Below are 26,676 nucleotides of genomic sequence, written 5' to 3' on the forward strand. Positions count from 1 at the left end.
AACGGTGATGTGAACAAAGCCTTATTATGTAGGGTACCTACATTATCTACTACATATACTCTACCTCAGTAGTGTTCTCTTGTACTCAGTATTCCACCTAATATGTTGTGGATGTCTTTGTTTGAATCTACTAGGCCGCCCTACGCATATCTATAATATCATAGAAGGATGTTGTATAATCTTGTTTTCTTTTTTTTCTGTAATTTTCTGATACTCACGTGAATTCTTGTATTTGTCATTTAGTGTTTGAAAAAAGTCTAAGTAGGACCGAAACATCACATGTACACGAAAATGAAAACCAAATAAAAATCAACATAGTAATTCAAAAAAATCTGAAGGAGTGCCTAAGTTTATTTTATTTGATTGTCTTCTACGGGGTTGGGACCCCACGACTAGAGCACCTGAACAATAGGACACCAGTGCCACATTCTACTTAAAGTATTATATTAGAGTGGCAGCCTGTATCTCAAGGATATATGGCACCCAGTATTATTGTATACACAACATACAACCCAAAATAAAGGGTGCACCGCCTTGGTCGCAGCCAGTTAAAAAAAACTGCCAAGTGAAAAGAACCATAGATGGTTCTGGTTCTGAAAACAGCCATATGATGTCAAACAGCTGTGTGATTGTACCATAAGCCATTTCATGTAAAATCACAATATCTATCATTCCTGCTCTGTGAGATTACTCTGTGCATTATCCTTCCCTATGACTATCATCCCCGTACAGAGACATCATTGTGTCTAGCCTGTACTGTGACATCATGGTGCTTATTTTACTTGTGGTGTGCATTATCCAGGTTCTGTGAAATAACTAGAATGACTTATGTGCTGTGACATCATTATGTGTATTTTCATAGTTAGGAGGTTGACACTACTATAAGTTCCATGTACAGTTGCGGGCGCCTTATAGATAGTGATTAGCGGCATAGGCAATATTCGTTTTTTGCAATATTTTGCAAATTTTTTGCATAATATTTGCAATAAATTAGCGAATTCTAAAATTCTTGATCTCGTCATTATTTTCGCGATTGCGCAAATCGGCACTAATGATGCGCATATTTTTTTGCGCAATACATGCAACTTCACATTTTATCAGGTCTGAGTAGATATTACTGATTGGTGCACTAAGTATTGTCGTGACTTCACAGCACTGTGTCTGTAGCATGTATGTAACACATACAGTGGGGCAAAAAAGTATTTAGTCAGCCACCAATTGTGCAAGTTCCCCCACTTAAAAAGATGAGAGAGGCCTGAAATTTTTTATCATAGGTATACCTCAACTATGAGAAACATAATGAAATAAAAAAAAATATCAGAAAATCACATTGTCTGATTTTTAAAGAATTTATTTGCAAATTATGGTGAAAAATAAGTATTTGGTCAATAACAAAAGTTCATCTCAATATTTTGTTATCTACCCTTTGTTGGCAATGACAGAGGTCAAACGTTTTCTGTAAGTCTTCACAGGTGCCATTAATACAGGTAACGAGTGTAGGACAGAGGAGCCTCTTAAAGAAGAAGTTACAGGTCTGTGAGAGCCAGAAATCTTGCTTGTTTGTAGATGACCAAATACTTATTTTACCGAGGAATTTACCAATTAATTCATTAGAAATCCTGTATTCTTTCCCCCCATTCTGTCTCTCATATTTCGAAGTGTACCTATAATGAAAATTACAGGCCTTTCTCATCTTTTTAAAGGGAACCTGTCACCAGGATTTTGTGTATAGAGCTGAGGACATGGGTTGCTAGATGGCCACTAGCACATACATATGCAAATTAACCTGATATGAGTCCTGTACGTGAGATGAGTCAGGGTCATATTTGAATATGTATAAAATCGTTTTTTTTTTTACACAATAAAAGCACACAGAGCTATAGGGACTGGGTATTGCGGATGTGCTAGCGGCCATCTAGCAACCCATGTCCTCAGTTCTATACACAAAATCCCGGTGACAGGTCCCCTTTAAGTGGGAGAACTTGCACAATTGGTGGCTGACTAAATACTTTTTTGCCCCACTGTATGTGTGCACAGTAATTCCTATCTCACTACCTAACACCCTACACTATATCAGGATATAACCTACACTGACTATCTGTATTATATATATGAGCTAACTAACTGTCTAATGTAATTGGATAAGGAATAGGATCCATATGGAAGCACAGAGCACAGCAATGACACTGCTCTCTCTCAGATCTGCAAAAAAACAGCACAAAATGGCTGCTGGGGAGGTTTTTATATAGTAAGGGATAGGGAACTTTCCTATTGGTTGCTAGGGATGTTGCTAAGCGCAGACAAAGACATTGCAGCCTTCTCATTGGCCCATTAGCAAGAAGGGAGACAACTGATGAAAAATAAATCTAGAATATGAATATATAGCACTGTATTCTACATCTTTGCGAATTCTCGAAGTGCCGATATTCGCGATACAAATTCACGATTAGAATCTTCGTGATCAAAACTAGTTACAGATTACATCATTACATACAAATTACATTTTTGTTCATGTGGCTAACATGCTCTGCAGCTGAAATGACTTCCAATCTATTAAAGAGGACCTGCCACCGTCCTGACATGTCCATTTTAGTTGATAATTGTGTTACGCATAAAATAATTCTGGAGAATCTTTTGTTATGATTCTATGTGGCGCCGTTCCTCCATTATTCTTACTGGAAGTTTATGAAGAAAGGTATAACTGGGTGTTACCAGTTGGGGACGTGTCCTTGCACAGTTTGCCACTATTCAATCTGGGCTGCAGTGTCAGACTGTGCAAAGACACATTCAACAAAATAGTGGTCTTTCTTTATCCATAAACCTGTAGTAGGAATAACAGAGGAATGACACAACAAGAATAAGAATAGATAGTTATCACATGGGGAATGCAAGTACTTACAAAAACAGACATGTCACTTTGTAGTATTGTATCAATTTATTATTAGTATCAAAAAATGTGACAGGTTTCAGCTCTAACACAAGCCTTTTTCAAACATCCCTAGATGCAAGCACCACGTGGAAGTCTGAGTATCTCTAGAGCGTGTTAGGTCCTCTTTAAGGTCAGTGTTTCCTTTTTAGGGGCTCCACAAACGACATGAACAGCAGCTACTGTAAATTTTACAGTAAGAAAGGTAAACAGATTTCAGCCTAAGCAGAGATACGAGGAAAGGGACCAAGGAAAGGAGTCATCACATTTTAACCCCTTAGTGACCAGCCTGTTTTGGGCCTTTATGACCAAGCGTTTTTCTTCCTTTTTTCATGGTCTCGTTCCAAGAGCTATAACTTTTTTATTTTTCCGTCTATATAGCTTTATGAGGGCTTGTTTTTTACGGAACAAGTTGTAGTTTTTAATGGCACCATTTCGGGGTACACATAACTTTCTGATTAACTTTTATTAACTCTTTCTGGGAGGGAGATGGGGAAAAATAGCAATACTGCCACTGCGTTTTTACATTATACATTTTACGGCGTTCATTTTTCGGTACAAATAACCAGATATCTTTATTCTCTGGGTCAGTACAATTACAGTGATACTAAATACTTATAATTTTTTTTAATTTTTACAACTTTTTTTCCAATAAAACCCCTTTTATTAACCAAAAAAATGATTTTGCATTGCCACTTCACAAGACCCATAACTTTTTTATTTTTGTTTCTATGGAGTTGTGTGACGGCTTGATTCTTGAGGGAAAACTTGTATTTTTCATTGGTATCATTTTGGAGTATATTCTTTTTGATCGCTTGTTATTACGTTTTTTTCGGTGGAAACTAAGAATAAATTAGAAATTCTTTTTTTTTTTTTTTTTTTTTTTTACGGCGTTCACCATAGGGGATAATTTGTCTAATATTTATGTATTCCGGGTCGTTACGGACGCGGCAATACCAAACATATGGGGGATATTTTGATATTTTCTTTTTGCAATTTTTTTCATTGAAAAGTGTATTTTCAATGGAAAAAAAAGCATATTTTTTATTTTATGGAATTTTTTTATTTAATAAATGTGTATTTTTTCTATTTTTTTTACTACTTAAAAGTCCCACAAGGGGACTATAATATACAGTATTTTGATCTCTATAATGCATTACATTTCAATAACAATGCTATTCAAAGATTGACCAGCAGGCTGCGCCAGAGAGGCACAGCCTGCTGGAGAGAACTGCAGACAGGCTCGGGGCCCTGAACGGAAGCAAGGTAAGCTTCCCAACACATTAGCACCCCGCGATCTTATTTCCGGGGTGCTGATGGGAGACAGAGGGAGTCCGCTCCCTCTGTCACCACTTTACATGCAGTGGGTGCCATTGCGCCTGGCATGTAAAGGGTTAAACAGCCCGGATCTGCACTTCTGCCGGTCAGGGCTGTTAGAGCAGGGCCCCGACTCTCATGTGAGAGCCGGGTCCATGCTCCCCGCTGCACGAGGGAGCCGTGAAGCGCTTAGAGTGGGCCGCCGTAAAAACGTGGCGGCCCAGCCTAAGGCCCCTTAGTAACCACCGTAAAAAGGCGTATGGGTGGTCACTAAGGGGTTAACCAACATACACAAAGCTTATCTGAGGTAGGAATGGGAGCGGGGGTTCCCTGGGAGTGCACCTATTTTTCAAGGGTCCCCCCTTTATGAAAGGGTTGGGTATCACTGATTCAGGCTAAGGGCTCATGCACACAAACCTATTTTCTTTCCGTGTCCGTTCCATGACAGTATGCTGAACCATTCATTTCAATGGGTCAGCAAAAAAAAAAACGGTTTCTGCATGTCTGTATTTCCGTTCCACAAAAAAATAGAGCATGTCCTATTATTGTCCACTTTACAGACTAGGATATTGAAAATGTACTCACCGAAATTTTTGTTTCCTAGAGTCCGTAGGCAGTATATAACCAAAGGATAGAGACACATTAGAAAGCAATAAACTTAATTAAATGATTAGTTAGCAGGTCATATAAGGCTACACATGACACAAGAGCCCTGTATTTGTATGTAGCAATTTATTTAGGGAGGGTAAGCTGTGCTGCCTATGGACTCCAGGAAACAAAAATGAGGTGAGTAAATTTTAATTTTCCTGATCATCCTTGGCAGCACATAACCAAAGGGACTTGATAAGCAGTACTCATTCGGGGGGAGCACTGGCCGCAACTTGGAGCATTTTTTTTGCCAAATGTTGACCCTTCAGCTGCTAAGGTAGATACACCCAGGAGTTCCATGATAGGGTAAGATAGCAGGGTTACGTAGCAGTCGCATGGTGTCTCAGATACACAATGCAATGCAGGTCCAGAGAGTGGGGTGACCTGCATTGCATTGTGTATCTGAGACACCATGTGAGCCTATCTTACCCTATCGTGGAACTCCTGGGTGTATCTACCTGAGCCTGGCTACAATACGGGAATACGCAAGTATTTGGGATGCACTGCCCCTTGTGGCAGCAAGCACCACATTAACAACAGCATGCACTGTTTGCTATGGGACTGTACACCCAATATTGCATATACATTGGTGGGCTACCTGGCTTTATTTATGCATCCTTATCTGCTTAATCATAAGTGCGGCAGTATATTTTGCATCAATACCAAGGGGGTGCATTTATATTTATCTTTTTGAGGGGGGCCACCTGGCTTGTTTGTTATATACAGTATCATTTTATTAGGGGGGGGGGGGGATTAATATTGTTTATCAATCCCTGCACCCAACTGGTTAAGCTTGCTGGTGCAGTGATTTATCTAAACCATCTGTTCAGTGTTCTATTGTTTCAACTACATCCATACTATTGTAACTTTTGATATGTGTCCCCTGATAAGCCCAGAGACTGTGTTGGGTGAAACGCGTTGAGACTAAGGCACCTATTGTTTCAGTACTATCTATCATGATAGAAAGTAGGTGTCTTATTGCGTGAAGATTTATTGAATCGACTACTTTGTATTTAATAGTATTATATTGTTTTTTGTTTTTCTGTATCTGAGATTTGTTATTTTCAGCATCTAGGGTAGGTCAGCTATTTAGACCCACTTTAGGCCACCTTACCAGGTTTGGCCACTTATACAACCCCTTTTTAAGGGCCATCTTAGGGTGTATAGGAGGTTCCTGAACACAGGATCGCCCCTATCGGGGCGGCTGTTCGGTTTTGTAGGCAGGGCCTTATAGGGTTAATATCAGGGATAGTTCACCCATCTTATTACCCACACCTGTAACTACAGAACAGCCTCTCCTATTTACGTGGATAAGACAATATTTTTATTTATTTTGTTTATTATATTTTTTGTGTATGTCCATATTTGTGGGTTACTTTTTACTATACATTGAATAAAGGCTATGTTTTATTAGGGTGGTAATCTGTCAAATCACCTTTTGATATACAGGTCCTTCTAAAAAAATTTGCATTTTGTGATAAAGTTCATTATTTTCTGTAATGTACTGATAAACATTAGACTTTCATATATTTTAGATTCATTACACACCAACTGAAGTAGTTCAAGCCTTTTATTGTTTTAATATTGATGATTTTGGCATACAGCTCATGAAAACCCAAAATTCCTATCTCAAAAAATTAGCATATCATGAAAAGGTTCTCTAAACGAGCTATTAACCTAATCATTTGAATCAACTAATTAACTGTAAACACCTGCAAAAGATTCCTGAGGCTTTTAAAAACTTCCAGCCTGGTTCATTACTCAAAACCGCAATCATGGGTAAGACTGCCGACCTGACTGCTGTCCAGAAGGCCATCATTGACACTCTCAAGCAAGAGGGTAAGACACAGAAAGAAATTTCTGAACGAATAGGCTGTTCCCAGAGTGCTGTATCAAGGCACCTCAGTGGGAAGTCTTTGGGAAGGAAAAAGTGTGGCAGAAAACGCTGCACAACGAGAAGAGGTGACCGGACCCTGAGGAAGATTGTGGAGAAGGACAGATTCCAGACCTTGGGGGACCTGCGGAAGCAGTGGACTGAGTCTGGAGTAGAAACATCCAGAGCCACCGTGTACAGGCGCGTGCAGGAAATGGGCTACAGGTGCTGCATTCCCCAGGTCAAGCCACTTTTGAACCAGAAACAGCGGCAGAAGCGCCTGACCTGGGCTACAGAGAAGCAGCACTGGACTGTTGCTCAGCAGTCCAAAGTACTTTTTTCGGATGAAAGCAAATTTTGCATGTCATTCTAAAATTCTGTACAGGTCCTTCTAAAAAAATCTGCATATTGTGATAAAGTTCATAATTTTCTGCAATGTACTGATAAACATTAGACTTTCATATATTTTAGATTCATTACACACAACTGAAGTAGTTCAAGCCTTTTATTGTTTTAATATTGATGATTTTGGCATACAGCTCATGAAAACCCAAATTTCCTATCTCAAAAAATTAGCATATTTCATCCGACCAATAAAAGAAAAGTGTTTTTAATACAAAAAAAGTCAACCTTCAAATAATTATGTTCAGTTATGCACTCAATACTTGGTCGGGAATCCTTTTGCAGAAATGACTGCTTCAATGCGGCGTGGCATGGAGGCAATCAGCCTGTGGCACTGCTGAGGTGTTATGGAGGCCCAGGATGCTTCGATAGCGGCCTTAAGCTCATCCAGAGTGTTGGGGCTTGCGTCTCTCAACTTTCTCTTCCCAATATCCCACAGATTATCTATGGGGTTCAGGTCAGGAGCGTTGGCAGGCCAATTGAGCACAGTAATACCATGGTCAGTAAACCATTTACCAGTGGTTTTGGCACTGTGAGCAGGTGCCAGGTCGTGCTGAAAAATGAAATCTTCATCTCCATAAAGCTTTTCAGCAGATGGAAGCATGAAGTGCTCCAAAATCTCCTGATAGCTAGCTGCATTGACCCTGCCCTTGATAAAACACAGTGGACCAACACCAGCAGCTGACATGGCACCCCAGACCATCACTGACTGTGGGTACTTGACACTGGACTTCAGGCATTTTGGCATTTCCCTCTCCCCAGTCTTCCTCCAGACTCTGGCACCTTGATTTCCGAATGACATGCAAAATTAGCTTTCATCCGAAAAAAGTACTTTGGACCACTGAGCAACAGTCCAGTGCTGCTTCTCTGTAGCCCAGGTCAGGCGCTTCTGCCCTGGTGAATGCGGCACCTGTAGCCCATTTCCTGCACATGCCTGTACACGGTGGCTCTGGATGTTTCTACTCCAGACTCAGTCCACTGCTTCTGGAATCGGTCCTTCTCCACAACCTTCCTCAGGGTCCGGTCACCTCTTCTCGTTGTGCAGCGTTTTCTGCCACACTTTTTCCTTCCCACAGACTTCCCACTGAGGTGCCTTGATACAGCACTCTGGGAACAGCCTATTCATTCAGAAATTTCTTTCTGTGTCTTACCCTCTTGCTTGAGGGTGTCAATGATGGCCTTCTGGACAGCAGTCAGGTCGGCAGTCTTACCCATGATTGCGGTTTTGAGTAATGAACCAGGCTGGGTGTTTTTAAACGCCTCAGGAATCTTTTGCAGGTGTTTAGAGTTAATTAGTTGATTCAGATGATTAGGTTAATAGCTCATTTAGAGAACCTTTTCATGATATGCTAATTTTTTGAGATAGGAATTTTGGGTTTTCATGAGTTGTATGCCAAAATCATCAATATTAAAACAATAAAAGGCTCGAACTACTTCAGTTGGTGTGTAATGAATCTAAAATATATGAAAGTCTAATGTTTATCAGTACATTACAGAAAATAATAAACTTTATCACAATATGCTAATTTGTTTAGAAGGACCTGTATACTGTCCCTACTACACGTATACCCACTGGTGGGTGACTGTCTACACTGTGATTTCCTAGTCTGTAGTTCCTCATGAACGTAAAAATGGTAGACCATGTGGCCGCCTTACATATTTGATCTAGCGAAACCTGTGCCAATTCTGCCCAGGAAGAAGCTGTGGATCTTGTAGAGTGAGCTTTCAATGAAATAGGGCAATCAAGCCCAGATGCAGTATAAGATACTTCAATTGATCGTTTGATCCATCTTGCTAGTGTTACTTTGCTAGCTCTATTTCCCTTGTTTGGCCCTTGACTTTGTAAAAATAGACCTTCCGACTTCCTAAAGGAGGAGGTAGTTTGAAGATAGGCCAGCAAGACTCTCTTAACATCTAATAGATGCCAATCAACTTGATCCTGGGGATTTGAGTGAAGAACTGGGAGAGAGATTTCTTGGTTAATGTTAACCACTGATGATACTTTTAAAACCCTGGCATAGTTTGTAGAATGAAGCAATCACCAACATCTCTGAAATATGAATCTTTACATGAAAGAGCTTGCAGTTCACTAACACGTCTGGCTGATGTAGTTGCGACTAGAAACCGAGCTTTCATAAAAACATGCTTTAGCAAGGAGGATTCAATTGGTTCGAATGGTTCTTTTGGCATAGCCGAGAGCACTACAGAAAAGTCCCAGGAAGGAATGGGAGAACCAACAGGAGGTCTTAGGTTTCTTAAGGCTTTAAAAAAGGTACAGATTATTTGAAAATTTCCCCTATAATTGGGCATTAATAACCGTAAGCTGTACTTTTAAGGTATTTGTTTTCAAACCTTTAGTGAACCCTTCTTGAAGGAGTTGTAGAACAAACTTCAAATCTTAAGGAATAGAAGAAGTTCTTTGGCACCAATCCTTAAAGGTTTTCTAAACTCTGTTATATATTTTTATAGTTGCAGGTTTACAAGCAGCTATTGACTAGTTCTAAGGAGAATCTTAATGTTGTTAAGGACTGCCGCTCAGCCACCAGGCCGCCAGTTGTAAACTGTTGGGATTGTGGTGAAGAAACCCCTTCTGGAGAAGTAAGTCCGGATGGGGAGGAATCTTCCAGACTCTCCCTTTAGAGAGGGATAGGGCTAGAGAGAACCACGTCCTCCGAGGCCAGAACGGAAGAACTGCTATCACCTATGCACGATCTTCTCATATCTTTTTGAGGACTTTTGGTATGAGAGGGATTGGAGGAAATACATAGTTTGGCCTTCTTCCCAGCTGACTGAGAGACCGTCCATTGCTAGTACCTGGCTGGACTGATGAATGGAGCAGAACTGACTGAGCTTTTTGTTCTGTTCTGTTGCCATGGCATCCAGCCAAGGCTCCATTCTCCCGGATGTAGAGGAATACGGCTGAGTAGATCCGCAGACTGGTTTAGAACTCCCCTTATATGAACCGCTGAGATGTCCTTTGTGAACCTCTCTGACCAACTCATCAGGATAGCACACTCCTTGGAAAGATTGTGACTCGTTGAGCCTCCCTGTTTGTTGATATAGTACACAGTTGGTGAATTGTCTGACTGGACTATTACTTTGCAACCCGAAAGATGTGTTCGGAAATGAAGAAGAGCTAGTCTCACTGCTCTCAGCTCTCTCCAATTGGAGGACATCCTTGCTTCTTATTTCATCCACTTTTTCTGGACCCATAGATGGTCTACATGGGCACCCCAGCCCCAAGAGGAGGCATCCAAAGTGAGAATTTTCTGGTGGTGGGGATTCAGATCCCTGCCTTGCAGTAGGTGATTAGACAAGATCCACCATTTCAAGTCCTGGTGTGTTAAGGAGGATATCACTATCTTCTTGTCCAATGAACCGTAATTTCTGTTCCAGCTGGTTATAATATTGTTTTGTAACTTTCTCATGTGAGCTGTAGCCCAAGGGACTGCTTCTATAGATGAGGTCAGGAGACCCAATATCTTCATTGCCTAACGAATAGAGACTTGATATTAACAGCCAATCGTCCAGGTATGGAATAAATATCATACCCTTCAGCCTCAGAGCTGCTGTGAGGACTGTCGATACTTTCGTAAAAACCCTTGCCGCAGATGTTATGCTGAAGGGAAAGCAGGTAAATTGGAGATGCACAATACCAGTTACAGTTTGAATTGCTAGTCTCAGAAACCTCCTGTGACTGGGGTGAATTGGAATATGCAGATAAGCATCTGCTAAGTCTATCAACGCCATATAATCCTCTCATAAAGGCCTCATGCACATGACCGTTGTGTGCATCCGTGTCCGTTGTTCCGTTTTCCGTGATTTTCTGCGGACCCATTTTTTTTTTGACGGACAACGGTTCACGGACCCATTCAAGTCAATGGGTCAGTGAAAAAACACCGATGCACACAAGATTGTCATCCGTGTCCGTAGGCTACTTTCATACAGATGGATCACAGATCCGTCTGCATAAAAGCTTTTTCAGAGCTGAGTTTTCACTTCATGAAAACTCAGATCCGACAGTATATTCTAACACAGAGGCGTTCCCATAGTGATGGGGACGCTTCAAGTTAGAATATACTATGAACTGTGTACATGACTGCCCCCTGCTGCCTGGCAGCACCCGATCTCTTACAGGGGGCTGTGATCCGCACAATTAACCTCTCAGGTGCCGCACCTGAGGGGTTAATTGAGTTGTCCATCCAAAAAATAGGACAGGTCCTATTTTTTTGACGGACAGGAAACACGGATTGCGGACGACCCGTCCCTCCCTCTACTGTATTTATTTCATTGGTGGCCAGTGCGGCCCCCTGGCCCCCCCTCCCCACCTGTATTAATTTCGTTGGTGGCCAGTGCGGCCCCCCCCGGCCCCCCTCTCCCCCCCTGTATTAATTTCATTGGTGGCCAGGGGTTAATTGTGCAGATCACAGCCCCCTGTAAGAGATCGGATGCTGCCAGGCAGCAGGGGGCAGTCATGTACACAGTTTGTTAGTATATTCTAACTTGAAGCGTCCCCATCACCATGGGAACACCTCTGTGTTAGAATATACTGTCGGATCTGAGTTTTCACGATGTAACTCAAATCCGATGGTATATTCTAACATAGAGGCGTTCCTATGGTGATGGGGACGCTTCAAGTTAAAATATACCATCGGATTGGAGAAAACGCCGATAGGGACTCCTGACTTTACATTGAAAGTCAGTGTGGGACGGATCTGTTTGCAATTGCACAATATTGTGTCAACGTCAAACGGATCCGTCTCCATTGACTTGCATTGTAAGTCAGGACGGATCTGTTTGGCTCCGCACGGCCAGGCAGACACCAAAACAACTTTTTTTTTAAACTTTCCTTCATGTCTGGTGATCCTCCAAAAATCACGGACGATACACGGAAGAAAAAACAGACACGGATCACGGAAAAACTGAACCCCGTTTTGCGGACCGTGAAAAAATACTGTCGTGTGCATGAGGCCTAAGACCGACTTTATGGATTCCTTTATGGATCTTGAATTTTCTTTTCACTAAGAATTTGTTCAGGAATGTTAGATCGATTATTAATCTCCATTTTTTCTCTGGTTTAGGTACAGGAAACACTTTGAAATATACCCCCTTGAACTGTTCTTCCAGAGGCACTGGTTATAATGCCCCCTTCTGGATAAATTCCTGAAGAAGATGGAGGACAACCTGATCTTTGGGGTCGTTTAGACAAAATCGATCTGGAGGAAAGAAAGCGAACTCTAGGACGTATCCCTTTTTGACTGTAGAAACATCTGTGGATGTGAGAGACCAAACGTGTGAAAACTGCTTCAATCTTGCGCCAACTTTTGTCTGAATGCTGGCGTCATAGCTCTGAGGGTTTTTGATTAGGCTTCCTTTTGTATTCAGACTTCTCCTGCTTGCCCCGAAATAATCTTGTCTGAAAAAATGCTTTCTCTTTCTGAATCTGGGAGATCTCTTTCTCTGGGAACGAAAGGACCTGAATGATATTCTCTTTTTAGATTCTGGAAATACTGAGTCCTTTCCGTCATTCAAGGACTCAAGGATTTTTTCTAATTGAGGCCCAAACAGCGAGGTTGGCTGGAAGGGAAGATTGCAAAAGTGATTTTTTGACAATGTATCTCCTGGACACTCTTTTATCCAGAGTGCCCTTCTCGCAGCATTAGTGAGGGCCATGGAGTTTGCAAAAAATTTTGTAATATCAAGGGGAGCATCACACAAAAAATCTGAAGCAGCTTTCAACACCGGAATATTTTTTTAAATGTCTTCTCTAGCCACTCTCTCCTCCAGGTCATGGGATAGTTGAGACAGCCAAATTCTTACCCTGCTTTCACACTTGAGCGTTTCTCAAACGCGCGTTTTACGCGCGTTTTTGTCGCGCGTTTTTGTCGCGCGTTTTTATGCGCGTTTTTTGTAATAGTAAACGCGCGTTTGACGCGCGTTTGTGTGATTGACTGCAGTGTCCTATGGCCACAAACGCGCGTCAAAACGCCCCAAAGAAGCTCAAGTACTTGATTATGCGTCGGGCGTTTTACAGCGCGATCGTACGCGCTGTAAAACGCCCAGGTGAGAACCATTCCCATAGGAAATCATTGGTTTCTCCTTGTTGAGCGTTTTACAGCGCGTAGGAACGCGCTGTAAAACGCTCAGGTGTGAACCCAGCCTTAAGGCCCTGATAATCCAGCCACACAGGCCGCTGAAGTGGATGCATAATGTCTTTTTAATAAAGACTCAATTTTTCTGTCCATGGAGACTTTAATAAGTGATGCCTCATCTGACGGAAATATAGCTTTTTTAGACAGCTGTGCAACTGCCAAATCAACCTTAGGCACTAAGGCCCACTGTTCAGAAATGTTTTCATCCAGTTTATATATGGATTTCAGCCTAGATCCTGTGATGAATTTTTTATCAGGCTTATCCCAGTCTTGTTTTATCCACTGACTAAGGACCGAATGACCTGGAAACGCATCTCCCTTTGTTTTGGAAAAGATATAAAAAAGCTCATCTGATTTTGACTTCCCTGAGGTATCTCTATCAGACTCTAATGTCAGTTTTACAGCTTTAATTAGATCATGTATTTTATCTTTATGCAAAATATAATAATCATCAGGATCCTCAGCAGATATATCAGACACGATTTCACCTTCAGACAGGTACTCATCGTCAGAGGAGGAGGAAATCAATTGTGGTAGGGGAGATTTGCTTGCATTTTTGGCCTCTTATTTGCTGACTTGATCTCATCAAAAACAGACATAAGTTGATTTTTAAACCACATAAGAAAGTCCATATTCCCTGACTGAACAGATGCATCAGGGGACATGCAATCCGTGCACACGTTAGGGGATAATTCATCAGGGATAGGCTGCTCACATTTTTGACAAAAACAATGACTAGTTTTCCTTTTTGCTAGACTTCTCTTGTGAGGCAGACATCTGTTAGTTCAAACACAACAGAGTCAGAATTAAATATACACAGCTAAATCCCTGGTATGAAAAAGGTTCATACAGCAACCATTAGTATGCCCATGAATGGTAACAAGCTAAGGCAAACAACATATAACATGAAAAACGTCCTGCAACTGCCCAAATAATAATTCCAAGCAGACAACCCCAGATCCCGCATGAATCACCATACTTACCGCAGTAAACAGCGGGTGAATCGTTGTGGCTGAGAGTGTAAGCATCTCGCCGGCACGAGATTAAATAGCCGGACTTCCGGAATGCGCTTTAGCCGGGCGGCATGTGCATTGCTCCAGCTCCCCCCAGCCGCACGTGCAAGCCGTTTTGCCTTCAGCAGCCAGAACCATGCCTGGGGCACTGTATGATTACACAGGAGAGGTGCGCCCGTTCCACCTTCAGGCTGAGGGACAGGCAAGCCTGTATACCACCTGGAAGGGATTGGGTACTTTGCAGGGAGGTAAAAAAAAAGTGTCCATCTGATCACCTAGAGAATAAAAAAAATACAGGGCTCTGGTGTCATGTGTAGCCGCATATGGCCTACTAACTAATCATTTAATTACGTTTATTGCTTTCTAATGTGTCTCTATCCTGATTGTACCTAGGGGACTTAACCTCTTTGGTTTTGTGCTGCCAAGGACGATCAGGAAAGTACTGTTCTGTTAGAGGCCAGCTGTTCCGTAAAATACGGAATGCACACAAACGCCATCCGTATTTTTTGAGGATCCGTTTTTGTGGACCGCAAAATACATACGGTCGTGTGCATGAACCCTAAAGCAGTAAGGCTCATTACAATCCCATGAGATTTATGATTTGTGATTAATCATGTATCCCAAAATTTCCACAATAGAAATACATAAGATTATTAATACAAACGCAATAAATAGCATTTTCTCTCTGTACCTGTAGCGTTCCCACTTGTAACCTGTAGTAAAAATCAGCCGCAGTAGGTGTGGATATAACTAACAATCTTCTTTTTTCATAAAACTGATCCAAAAATTCAACTGCATTTTTTAGTCCAACATTAATATTCATAACTGCATGAAACACACACAAAAGAACAGTATAAAATTGCTGCACCCTTTAGAAAAGCATATAAATCACATACATAATAACATTTCTAGAAACAATACTGATGAAAATCATAGGTTGCAAATATGCAATATCAATAATGTGGTAAAACATGACATATAAAGCATACTATGCATCATGTATTATTCTGTATAATATACAGTACTTTCATCTGAGGAAAAAAAATAACTAAAGGAAGACACTAGAAGTCTACCTTCTCAATCCGACCTTTGGCTTTTGTAAATATACACTATGTTTCTATGTAGATGTTTCTCAATATCACTTTGTGTTGTAACTGAATCAGTAAGTGACTTGACTGCCCAATAAAGGGGTTGTCCGGGTTCATAGCTGAACCTGGACATATCCCCATTTTCACCCTTTACCCGCCCCCCCTTCTGATATGAGAATCGGAGCATTTTGTGCCCTGATGCTCTCCCTTGCCCTCTACTGCATCACGCAAGGCAAGGGCTTTTTTGTTTATGCTAGGCAGAGGCTTCCGCCTAGCAGTGTTGCCAGTGATGTCACCGGCTCTAATATGTGGGCTTTAACGCTACAAAAACGGCTAGGTCAGAGCTGAAGCCAGCCCTAGCACAAAGCTAGGCAGAAGCCTCTGCCTAGCAATCCTCATGGAGAGCCTAGTATGTCACCAGATCTCCCCAAAAATGCCTTTGCCCTGCACAATTCAGCATTGGAGCATGCTTATATTAGGGGGGCCGGAAGGGTGAAGATAGGATATGTCAGCTCTGAACCCAGACAATGCCTTTAACTGATAGTAGGGGGCTGGTGCCGGAATTAAAGGGAACTTGTCACACTGTGTATGCAGTGCGCTCCGCACACAGGAGGAGCTGAACAGACTGATATATAGAGGGAAAAGGGTCAGTGTAACCTTGCATTTCATTCATTGAAATTCATTCTCTGCTTTCTGTACTTAGGAGTCCAGTAGGCATTTCTACTATTGTATATTACAATAGGTATGCCTTGAAACATTGGCAAAGTGTCATGGAACCATGAACCAGACGTACAACAAGAGATAAGTGGAAAATAAGAAGGTTTTATTGAAGAGCAAGCCGTAGCAAAGTCCGAACGGATGGCTAAACCGAAGCAGGGTCTTGCGGAGACAGAGGTCAGGAACCAGAAGGGTAGTCAGACGAAGCCAGGAACAGGAACCAACGGGGTAGTCAGACGAAGCCGGAATCAGGAACCAACGGGGTAGTCAGACGAAGCCGGAATCAGGAACCAACGGGGTAGTCAGACGAAGCCGGAATCAGGAACCAACGGGGTAGTCAGACGAGGCCAGGATCAGGAACCAGAAGCAGCAGCAGTCTTGGAAGCATGTGAACACAGGAGGACCAAGCAAGGAACTGAAGCCACAGACCTCCTATATATATGAGCTAGGCATCCAGCTCCTCCCAGTGGGAAGGAGGAGCCGCAGGGTGGGAGGCTACAAGAAAACCCAGAAACCAAGATGGCCGCCAGCACATGTCAAACGAAGGGAACAGCAAGGAGGTAAGACCATGACAGTACCTCCCCCTCAAGGGCCCCTCCTCCGCGGAGTAAGGAACGGTTTCTGAGGGAAGCGTGCGTGGAAGGCTCGGAGCAAGACAGGAGCATGGACATCTGCGGAGGGAACCCAGGAACGCTCCTCTGGACCATAACCACGCCAATGGACCAAAAACTGCACCCGGCCGCGGACCAGGCGTGAGTCCAGGATATTGCTCACCTCATACTCCTCACGATTGCCCACTTGGACCGGACGAGGCCGAGGAATCGAGGAAGTGAAACGATTACACACCAGTGGCTTCAACAGGGAGACATGAAACACGTTGGAGATCCGCATGCCAGGAGGAAGCGCAAGGGCATAGGCTACCGGGTTTACCCTGCGAAGCACTCGGAAGGGACCAACAAAGCGAGGCGCCAGCTTGGGAGTGGGCACTCGAAGGTTGAGGTTGCGGGTGGACAACCATACGCGGTCTCCGACCTGGTAGGAAGGAGCGGGCGCTCGTCTGCGATCAGCCTGGAGTTTCTGGCGCTGCGCAGAGACCTCAAGGGACCTCTGGATCTGTACCCAAGAAGCACGTAGGACGGAAAGGTGATCCTCCACAGCCGGAATATCCTGGGGAGAGAATACCTCCGGTAACACGGCAGGTTGGAACCCATAATTGGCCATGAAGGGAGACGTCCCAGAGGAAGAGTTCACCGCCGTGTTCCTGGCAAACTCAGCCCAAGGCAGGAGGTCAACCCAATTGTCTTGGTGATCGGAGACATAGCAACGAAGGAATTGCTCCAAGGCCTGATTGGATCGTTCTGCGGCCCCATTGGACTGAGGGTGGTAGGCCGAGGAGAAAGAGAGATGAATCCCCAACTGGGAGCAAAAGGCGCGCCAGAACCTGGACACAAACTGACTCCCCCGATCCGACACAATCTCCTTGGGCAAACCGTGCAACCGGAAGACCTCCCTGGCAAAAATCGAGGCCAACTCTTGTGCAGAGGGTAACTTCTTGAGAGGAACACAGTGGCACATTTTGGAAAACCGATCCACAATCATGAGAATGACCGTATGGCCTCGGGATGCAGGGAGGTCCACAATGAAATCCATCCCCAGGTGTGACCATGGACGCTCCCCGGTGGCTATGGGTTGCAAAAGGCCCAACGGAAGGTGCCGAGGGGACTTACTCTGGGCACAAACGGAGCATGCCGCTACATATGCGGCGATGTCGGAACGTAGAGAAGGCCACCAGAACAGACGTGAAACCGCCCAGGACAGCTGATTCTTTCCAGGGTGCCCCGCGGCCTTGGAGTTATGGTAGGTTCGCAACAACCGAGTGCGCAACTCCTCAGGCACAAAACATCTGCCGTTGGGTCTCCCAGAGGGAGCACCAGATTGAGCCGCCAAAATCTGCTCACCCAGAGGAGAAGTCAGGCTGGTGCGAATAGCGGCCAGGATCTGATTCGGGGGTATGACCGTAGTCGGAATCGACTCCTCCCCGGACAGCTCGGAGTACTGCCGTGATAAGGCATCCGCTCTGATGTTCTTGGAGCCGGGTAGGTAGGAGACCACGTAATTAAAACGTGACAAGAACAGAGCCCATCTGGCCTGACGTGGTGTCAATCTCTTGGCCTCAGAGAGGTAGGTCAGATTCTTGTGGTCCGTCAGGATGAGAACCGGAACCACCGAGCCCTCGAGCAAGTGCCTCCATTCTTTAAGGGCCTGCACGATGGCCAATAACTCCCTGTCACCAATCTGATAGTTGCACTCCGCGGAAGACAGTTTCCGGGAGTAAAACCCACAAGGAAGCAGAGGACCCTCTGGTGTTCTACGCTGAGACAGGAGGGCGCCTACTCCCGTCTCAGACGCGTCCACCTCGAGGACAAAAGGCAACCCAGGGTTGGGATGCGACAGAATCGGAGCCGACACAAAGGCGGACTTTAGAGCCTCAAAAGCTCGGATGGCCTCGAGCGGCCAGACCTGAGGATTACTGCCCTTCCTGGTCAGATCCGTGAGAGGCTTGGCTAGCATGGAAAAGTCCCTGATGAACTTCCGATAATAATTGGCGAAGCCCAAAAAGCGCTGCAGGGCACGAAGCCCACTGGGCTGGGGCCACTGTAAGACAGCCGAAACCTTCTCAGGATCCATGGAGAACCCCTCAGCGGAAATGATGTAACCTAAGAAGGTTACCTGGGATCGGTGAAATTCGCATTTCTCAAGCTTACCGAACAGCTTGTTCTCTCGTAAGCGTTGCAACACTCGTCTGACATCCAGAATGTGGGCCTCCATGGATGCAGAATATACCAAGATGTCATCCAAATAGACCACCACACACTGCTGCAACAGGTCACGGAAAACATCGTTGATGAATTCCTGGAAGACTGCGGGCGCATTGCACAACCCAAAGGGCATAACCAAGGATTCATAATGACCGGTCCTGGTGTTAAACGCGGTCTTCCACTCATCGCCCGCCTTGATCCTTACCAGGTTATATGCCGCCCTCAGGTCGAGTTTGGTAAAGACCGTGGCCCCTTTGAGGCGATCGAACAGCTCGGAAATCAAGGGTATCGGGTAAGCGTTCTTGATCGTGATGCGATTGAGACCCCTGTAATCGATGCAAGGCCTCAACTCGCCGCCCTTCTTTTTCACAAAGAAAAATCCAGCCCCTGCCGGGGACGAGGATTTGCGAATGTGTCCGCGTGAAAGCGCCTCCCTCACGTACTCCTCCATGGCCTCATTCTCCGCTACCGACAGTGGATAGACTTTGCCACGAGGAGGAACGGCACCGGATTGTAACTCTATGGCACAATCGTATGGGCGGTGCGGAGGTAGGGCAACCGCGCGCACCTTATCGAATACATCCCGGTACTCTTCGTATTCAGGAGGCAACAGAGAGTCCGAGGAAGTACACAGCAACTTGACAGGCCCATGGATGCAACTAGCCCCACACTGCGGTGACCACGAGAGGATCTCGACCGATCTCCAATCGAAAGTCGGATTATGCTTCTGGAGCCAGGGGTACCCCAAGACCACCGAGTAGTGTGGAGACGAAATAACCTGGAGACAGACCGACTCTCTGTGAACGGCACCAATGGCTATCCCCACTGGAAGGGTCTCATGAGTCACGTGTGGCGGCAGAAGGGGTCTGCCGTCTATCGCCTCAAGAGCCAGTGGGGAACCTCGAGGCTGCAGAGGAATGGAATTGGCGGCAACGAACACTCTATCAATGAACAAACCACCAGCACCAGAGTCCACCAACGCCTGGGTCGTCACCGAGCCCCCGACCCAGGAGAGGACAACCGTGATCAGTGGTTTGTCAACACGGGAAACCGGGGACGAGGAGACTCCACCCAAGATCTGCCCCCGACAGGACCTCAGGTGCGAGCGTTCTCCCGGACGGTTCGGACATGCCAACCGAAAATGCCCACCGAGACCACAGTACATGCATCGGCCCTCGCGTCTCCGGAGTACCCTCTCCCCCTCAGACAGGCGAGCAAACCCCCGCTGCATGGGTTCACCCCCAGACAAGTCATCCCCAGGAGGCGTGGGAGGAGAGGGAGGCACGGGTGGGACAGCAAACGTAGGCGCCAATCTGTTAGGAGACCTCCGCAGGCTCTCCTTAAAGGAAGGTCTCTCCCTGAGTCTGGTGTCAATCAAAATCAGGAAAGAAATAAGAGACTCGAGCTCCACTGGTAGGTCCTTAGCTGCAACCTCATCCTTCAAGGCATCCGAGAGACCATGAGAGAAAGCAGCGACCAGAGCCTCATTATTCCAGCCCACCTCTGCTGCCAGGGTACGAAACTCAATGGCGTATTCAGCTACGGATCGTGAACCCTGTCTGATGGACATAAGGAGCTTCGCAGCAGAGGCAGCACGAGCCGGCACATCGAATACCTTCCGAAGAGAAGCAACAAAACCGGAAAACTCGGCAACCACCGGATTGTTGTTCTCCCATAAAGGGCTGGCCCAGGCCAAGGCCTTGTCCGAGAGCAGCGAGATCAAGAAGCCCACCCTTGATCTCTCAGTAGGAAAGGCATGTGGCAGCAACTCGAAGTAAATGCCCACCTGGTTAAGGAAACCTCGGCACTGAGTTGGCTCTCCCCCAAAGCGCTGTGGAAGGGGGGCAGAACCGGTCATACCCTGAAACACCACAGGCGCAGCAACAGGTGTCAGGGTAGACTCTGGCGCAACAACCGGAGCGGCAGTAGGAGCGGGCCCAGGAGCGACAACCGACCCATCGGCAACGGAAGCTAAATGAGCCGTGCGTTCAAGCAGGGTTTGCAACGCCACAGCGAACCGACCCAACAGGTGATCCTGCTGATCAAGTCTGGCAACCAGCGTAGGTAGCGAGGGTGGCCCTGTACCGTCAGAATTCATGGCTTGGTCCTAATGTCATGGAACCATGAACCAGACGTACAACAAGAGATAAGTGGAAAATAAGAAGGTTTTATTGAAGAGCAAGCCGTAAGCAAAGTCCGAACGGATGGCTAAACCGAAGCAGGGTCTTGCGGAGACAGAGGTCAGGAACCAGAAGGGTAGTCAGACGAAGCCAGGAACAGGAACCAACGGGGTAGTCAGACGAAGCCGGAATCAGGAACCAACGGGGTAGTCAGACGAAGCCGGAATCAGGAACCAACGGGGTAGTCAGACGAAGCCGGAATCAGGAACCAACGGGGTAGTCAGACGAGGCCAGGATCAGGAACCAGAAGCAGCAGCAGTCTTGGAAGCATGTGAACACAGGAGGACCAAGCAAGGAACTGAAGCCACAGACCTCCTATATATATGAGCTAGGCATCCAGCTCCTCCCAGTGGGAAGGAGGAGCCGCAGGGTGGGAGGCTACAAGAAAACCCAGAAACCAAGATGGCCGCCAGCACATGTCAAACGAAGGGAACAGCAAGGAGGTAAGACCATGACAGTACCTCCCCCTCAAGGGCCCCTCCTCCGCGGAGTAAGGAACGGTTTCTGAGGGAAGCGTGCGTGGAAGGCTCGGAGCAAGACAGGAGCATGGACATCTGCGGAGGGAACCCAGGAACGCTCCTCTGGACCATAACCACGCCAATGGACCAAAAACTGCACCCGGCCGCGGACCAGGCGTGAGTCCAGGATATTGCTCACCTCATACTCCTCACGATTGCCCACTTGGACCGGACGAGGCCGAGGAATCGAGGAAGTGAAACGATTACACACCAGTGGCTTCAACAGGGAGACATGAAACACGTTGGAGATCCGCATGCCAGGAGGAAGCGCAAGGGCATAGGCTACCGGGTTTACCCTGCGAAGCACTCGGAAGGGACCAACAAAGCGAGGCGCCAGCTTGGGAGTGGGCACTCGAAGGTTGAGGTTGCGGGTGGACAACCATACGCGGTCTCCGACCTGGTAGGAAGGAGCGGGCGCTCGTCTGCGATCAGCCTGGAGTTTCTGGCGCTGCGCAGAGACCTCAAGGGACCTCTGGATCTGTACCCAAGAAGCACGTAGGACGGAAAGGTGATCCTCCACAGCCGGAATATCCTGGGGAGAGAATACCTCCGGTAACACGGCAGGTTGGAACCCATAATTGGCCATGAAGGGAGACGTCCCAGAGGAAGAGTTCACCGCCGTGTTCCTGGCAAACTCAGCCCAAGGCAGGAGGTCAACCCAATTGTCTTGGTGATCGGAGACATAGCAACGAAGGAATTGCTCCAAGGCCTGATTGGATCGTTCTGCGGCCCCATTGGACTGAGGGTGGTAGGCCGAGGAGAAAGAGAGATGAATCCCCAACTGGGAGCAAAAGGCGCGCCAGAACCTGGACACAAACTGACTCCCCCGATCCGACACAATCTCCTTGGGCAAACCGTGCAACCGGAAGACCTCCCTGGCAAAAATCGAGGCCAACTCTTGTGCAGAGGGTAACTTCTTGAGAGGAACACAGTGGCACATTTTGGAAAACCGATCCACAATCATGAGAATGACCGTATGGCCTCGGGATGCAGGGAGGTCCACAATGAAATCCATCCCCAGGTGTGACCATGGACGCTCCCCGGTGGCTATGGGTTGCAAAAGGCCCAACGGAAGGTGCCGAGGGGACTTACTCTGGGCACAAACGGAGCATGCCGCTACATATGCGGCGATGTCGGAACGTAGAGAAGGCCACCAGAACAGACGTGAAACCGCCCAGGACAGCTGATTCTTTCCAGGGTGCCCCGCGGCCTTGGAGTTATGGTAGGTTCGCAACAACCGAGTGCGCAACTCCTCAGGCACAAAACATCTGCCGTTGGGTCTCCCAGAGGGAGCACCAGATTGAGCCGCCAAAATCTGCTCACCCAGAGGAGAAGTCAGGCTGGTGCGAATAGCGGCCAGGATCTGATTCGGGGGTATGACCGTAGTCGGAATCGACTCCTCCCCGGACAGCTCGGAGTACTGCCGTGATAAGGCATCCGCTCTGATGTTCTTGGAGCCGGGTAGGTAGGAGACCACGTAATTAAAACGTGACAAGAACAGAGCCCATCTGGCCTGACGTGGTGTCAATCTCTTGGCCTCAGAGAGGTAGGTCAGATTCTTGTGGTCCGTCAGGATGAGAACCGGAACCACCGAGCCCTCGAGCAAGTGCCTCCATTCTTTAAGGGCCTGCACGATGGCCAATAACTCCCTGTCACCAATCTGATAGTTGCACTCCGCGGAAGACAGTTTCCGGGAGTAAAACCCACAAGGAAGCAGAGGACCCTCTGGTGTTCTACGCTGAGACAGGAGGGCGCCTACTCCCGTCTCAGACGCGTCCACCTCGAGGACAAAAGGCAACCCAGGGTTGGGATGCGACAGAATCGGAGCCGACACAAAGGCGGACTTTAGAGCCTCAAAAGCTCGGATGGCCTCGAGCGGCCAGACCTGAGGATTACTGCCCTTCCTGGTCAGATCCGTGAGAGGCTTGGCTAGCATGGAAAAGTCCCTGATGAACTTCCGATAATAATTGGCGAAGCCCAAAAAGCGCTGCAGGGCACGAAGCCCACTGGGCTGGGGCCACTGTAAGACAGCCGAAACCTTCTCAGGATCCATGGAGAACCCCTCAGCGGAAATGATGTAACCTAAGAAGGTTACCTGGGATCGGTGAAATTCGCATTTCTCAAGCTTACCGAACAGCTTGTTCTCTCGTAAGCGTTGCAACACTCGTCTGACATCCAGAATGTGGGCCTCCATGGATGCAGAATATACCAAGATGTCATCCAAATAGACCACCACACACTGCTGCAACAGGTCACGGAAAACATCGTTGATGAATTCCTGGAAGACTGCGGGCGCATTGCACAACCCAAAGGGCATAACCAAGGATTCATAATGACCGGTCCTGGTGTTAAACGCGGTCTTCCACTCATCGCCCGCCTTGATCCTTACCAGGTTATATGCCGCCCTCAGGTCGAGTTTGGTAAAGACCGTGGCCCCTTTGAGGCGATCGAACAGCTCGGAAATCAAGGGTATCGGGTAAGCGTTCTTGATCGTGATGCGATTGAGACCCCTGTAATCGATGCAAGGCCTCAACTCGCCGCCCTTCTTTTTCACAAAGAAAAATCCAGCCCCTGCCGGGGACGAGGATTTGCGAATGTGTCCGCGTGAAAGCGCCTCCCTCACGTACTCCTCCATGGCCTCATTCTCCGCTACCGACAGTGGATAGACTTTGCCACGAGGAGGAACGGCACCGGATTGTAACTCTATGGCACAATCGTATGGGCGGTGCGGAGGTAGGGCAACCGCGCGCACCTTATCGAATACATCCCGGTACTCTTCGTATTCAGGAGGCAACAGAGAGTCCGAGGAAGTACACAGCAACTTGACAGGCCCATGGATGCAACTAGCCCCACACTGCGGTGACCACGAGAGGATCTCGACCGATCTCCAATCGAAAGTCGGATTATGCTTCTGGAGCCAGGGGTACCCCAAGACCACCGAGTAGTGTGGAGACGAAATAACCTGGAGACAGACCGACTCTCTGTGAACGGCACCAATGGCCATCCCCACTGGAAGGGTCTCATGAGTCACGTGTGGCGGCAGAAGGGGTCTGCCGTCTATCGCCTCAAGAGCCAGTGGGGAACCTCGAGGCTGCAGAGGAATGGAATTGGCGGCAACGAACACTCTATCAATGAACAAACCACCAGCACCAGAGTCCACCAACGCCTGGGTCGTCACCGAGCCCCCGACCCAGGAGAGGACAACCGTGATCAGTGGTTTGTCAACACGGGAAACCGGGGACGAGGAGACTCCACCCAAGATCTGCCCCCGACAGGACCTCAGGTGCGAGCGTTCTCCCGGACGGTTCGGACATGCCAACCGAAAATGCCCACCGAGACCACAGTACATGCATCGGCCCTCGCGTCTCCGGAGTACCCTCTCCCCCTCAGACAGGCGAGCAAACCCCCGCTGCATGGGTTCACCCCCAGACAAGTCATCCCCAGGAGGCGTGGGAGGAGAGGGAGGCACGGGTGGGACAGCAAACGTAGGCGCCAATCTGTTAGGAGACCTCCGCAGGCTCTCCTTAAAGGAAGGTCTCTCCCTGAGTCTGGTGTCAATCAAAATCAGGAAAGAAATAAGAGACTCGAGCTCCACTGGTAGGTCCTTAGCTGCAACCTCATCCTTCAAGGCATCCGAGAGACCATGAGAGAAAGCAGCGACCAGAGCCTCATTATTCCAGCCCACCTCTGCTGCCAGGGTACGAAACTCAATGGCGTATTCAGCTACGGATCGTGAACCCTGTCTGATGGACATAAGGAGCTTCGCAGCAGAGGCAGCACGAGCCGGCACATCGAATACCTTCCGAAGAGAAGCAACAAAACCGGAAAACTCGGCAACCACCGGATTGTTGTTCTCCCATAAAGGGCTGGCCCAGGCCAAGGCCTTGTCCGAGAGCAGCGAGATCAAGAAGCCCACCCTTGATCTCTCAGTAGGAAAGGCATGTGGCAGCAACTCGAAGTAAATGCCCACCTGGTTAAGGAAACCTCGGCACTGAGTTGGCTCTCCCCCAAAGCGCTGTGGAAGGGGGGCAGAACCGGTCATACCCTGAAACCCCACAGGCGCAGCAACAGGTGTCAGGGTAGACTCTGGCGCAACAACCGGAGCGGCAGTAGGAGCGGGCCCAGGAGCGACAACCGACCCATCGGCAACGGAAGCTAAATGAGCCGTGCGTTCAAGCAGGGTTTGCAAGGCCACAGCGAACCGACCCAACAGGTGATCCTGCTGATCAAGTCTGGCAACCAGCGTAGGTAGCGAGGGTGGCCCTGTACCGTCAGAATTCATGGCTTGGTCCTAATGTCATGGAACCATGAACCAGACGTACAACAAGAGATAAGTGGAAAATAAGAAGGTTTTATTGAAGAGCAAGCCGTAGCAAAGTCCGAACGGATGGCTAAACCGAAGCAGGGTCTTGCGGAGACAGAGGTCAGGAACCAGAAGGGTAGTCAGACGAAGCCAGGAACAGGAACCAACGGGGTAGTCAGACGAAGCCGGAATCAGGAACCAACGGGGTAGTCAGACGAAGCCGGAATCAGGAACCAACGGGGTAGTCAGACGAAGCCGGAATCAGGAACCAACAGGGTAGTCAGACGAGGCCAGGATCAGGAACCAGAAGAAGCAGCAGTCTTGGAAGCATGTGAACACAGGAGGACCAAGCAAGGAACTTAAGCCACAGACCTCCTATATATATGAGCTAGGCATCCAGCTCCTCCCAGTGGGAAGGAGGAGCCGCAGGGTGGGAGGCTACAAGAAAACCCAGAAACCAAGATGGCCGCCAGCACATGTCAAACGAAGGGAACAGCAAGGAGGTAAGACCATGACACAAAGGTAGTCCCTGGGACATAGATGTTAAAATCCTACTTACTTTTATCTTCTTTTTCTGTCCATGAGGACTTAGGTTGCCACAGGGAGGTATTGGTTAGTTGCATGTACAGTACAAACCAAAAGTTTGGACACACCTTCTTATTCACAGAGTTTTCTTCATTTTCATGACTATGAAAATTGTAGATTCACACTGAAGGCATC

General features: G+C 47.1%; 1 protein-coding gene across 2 annotated transcripts in view; it reads right to left on the reverse strand.

Annotated features, from left to right (window-relative positions):
- The window catches only part of SRPX (sushi repeat containing protein X-linked), a 176,670-nt gene that overhangs the window by 20,678 nt on the left and 129,316 nt on the right, over nucleotides 1-26,676 (reverse strand). For both annotated transcript variants that reach the window (XM_044286628.1, XM_044286627.1), the window contains one exon: nucleotides 15,023-15,156. In XM_044286628.1, coding sequence (XP_044142563.1) covers nucleotides 15,023-15,156 — 134 coding nt within the window. The remainder of the gene's footprint in view (nucleotides 1-15,022; nucleotides 15,157-26,676) is intronic.

The sequence above is a fragment of the Bufo gargarizans genome, chromosome 3 (assembly GCF_014858855.1).
Source record: "Bufo gargarizans isolate SCDJY-AF-19 chromosome 3, ASM1485885v1, whole genome shotgun sequence".
NCBI classification, from domain to species: domain Eukaryota; kingdom Metazoa; phylum Chordata; class Amphibia; order Anura; family Bufonidae; genus Bufo; species Bufo gargarizans.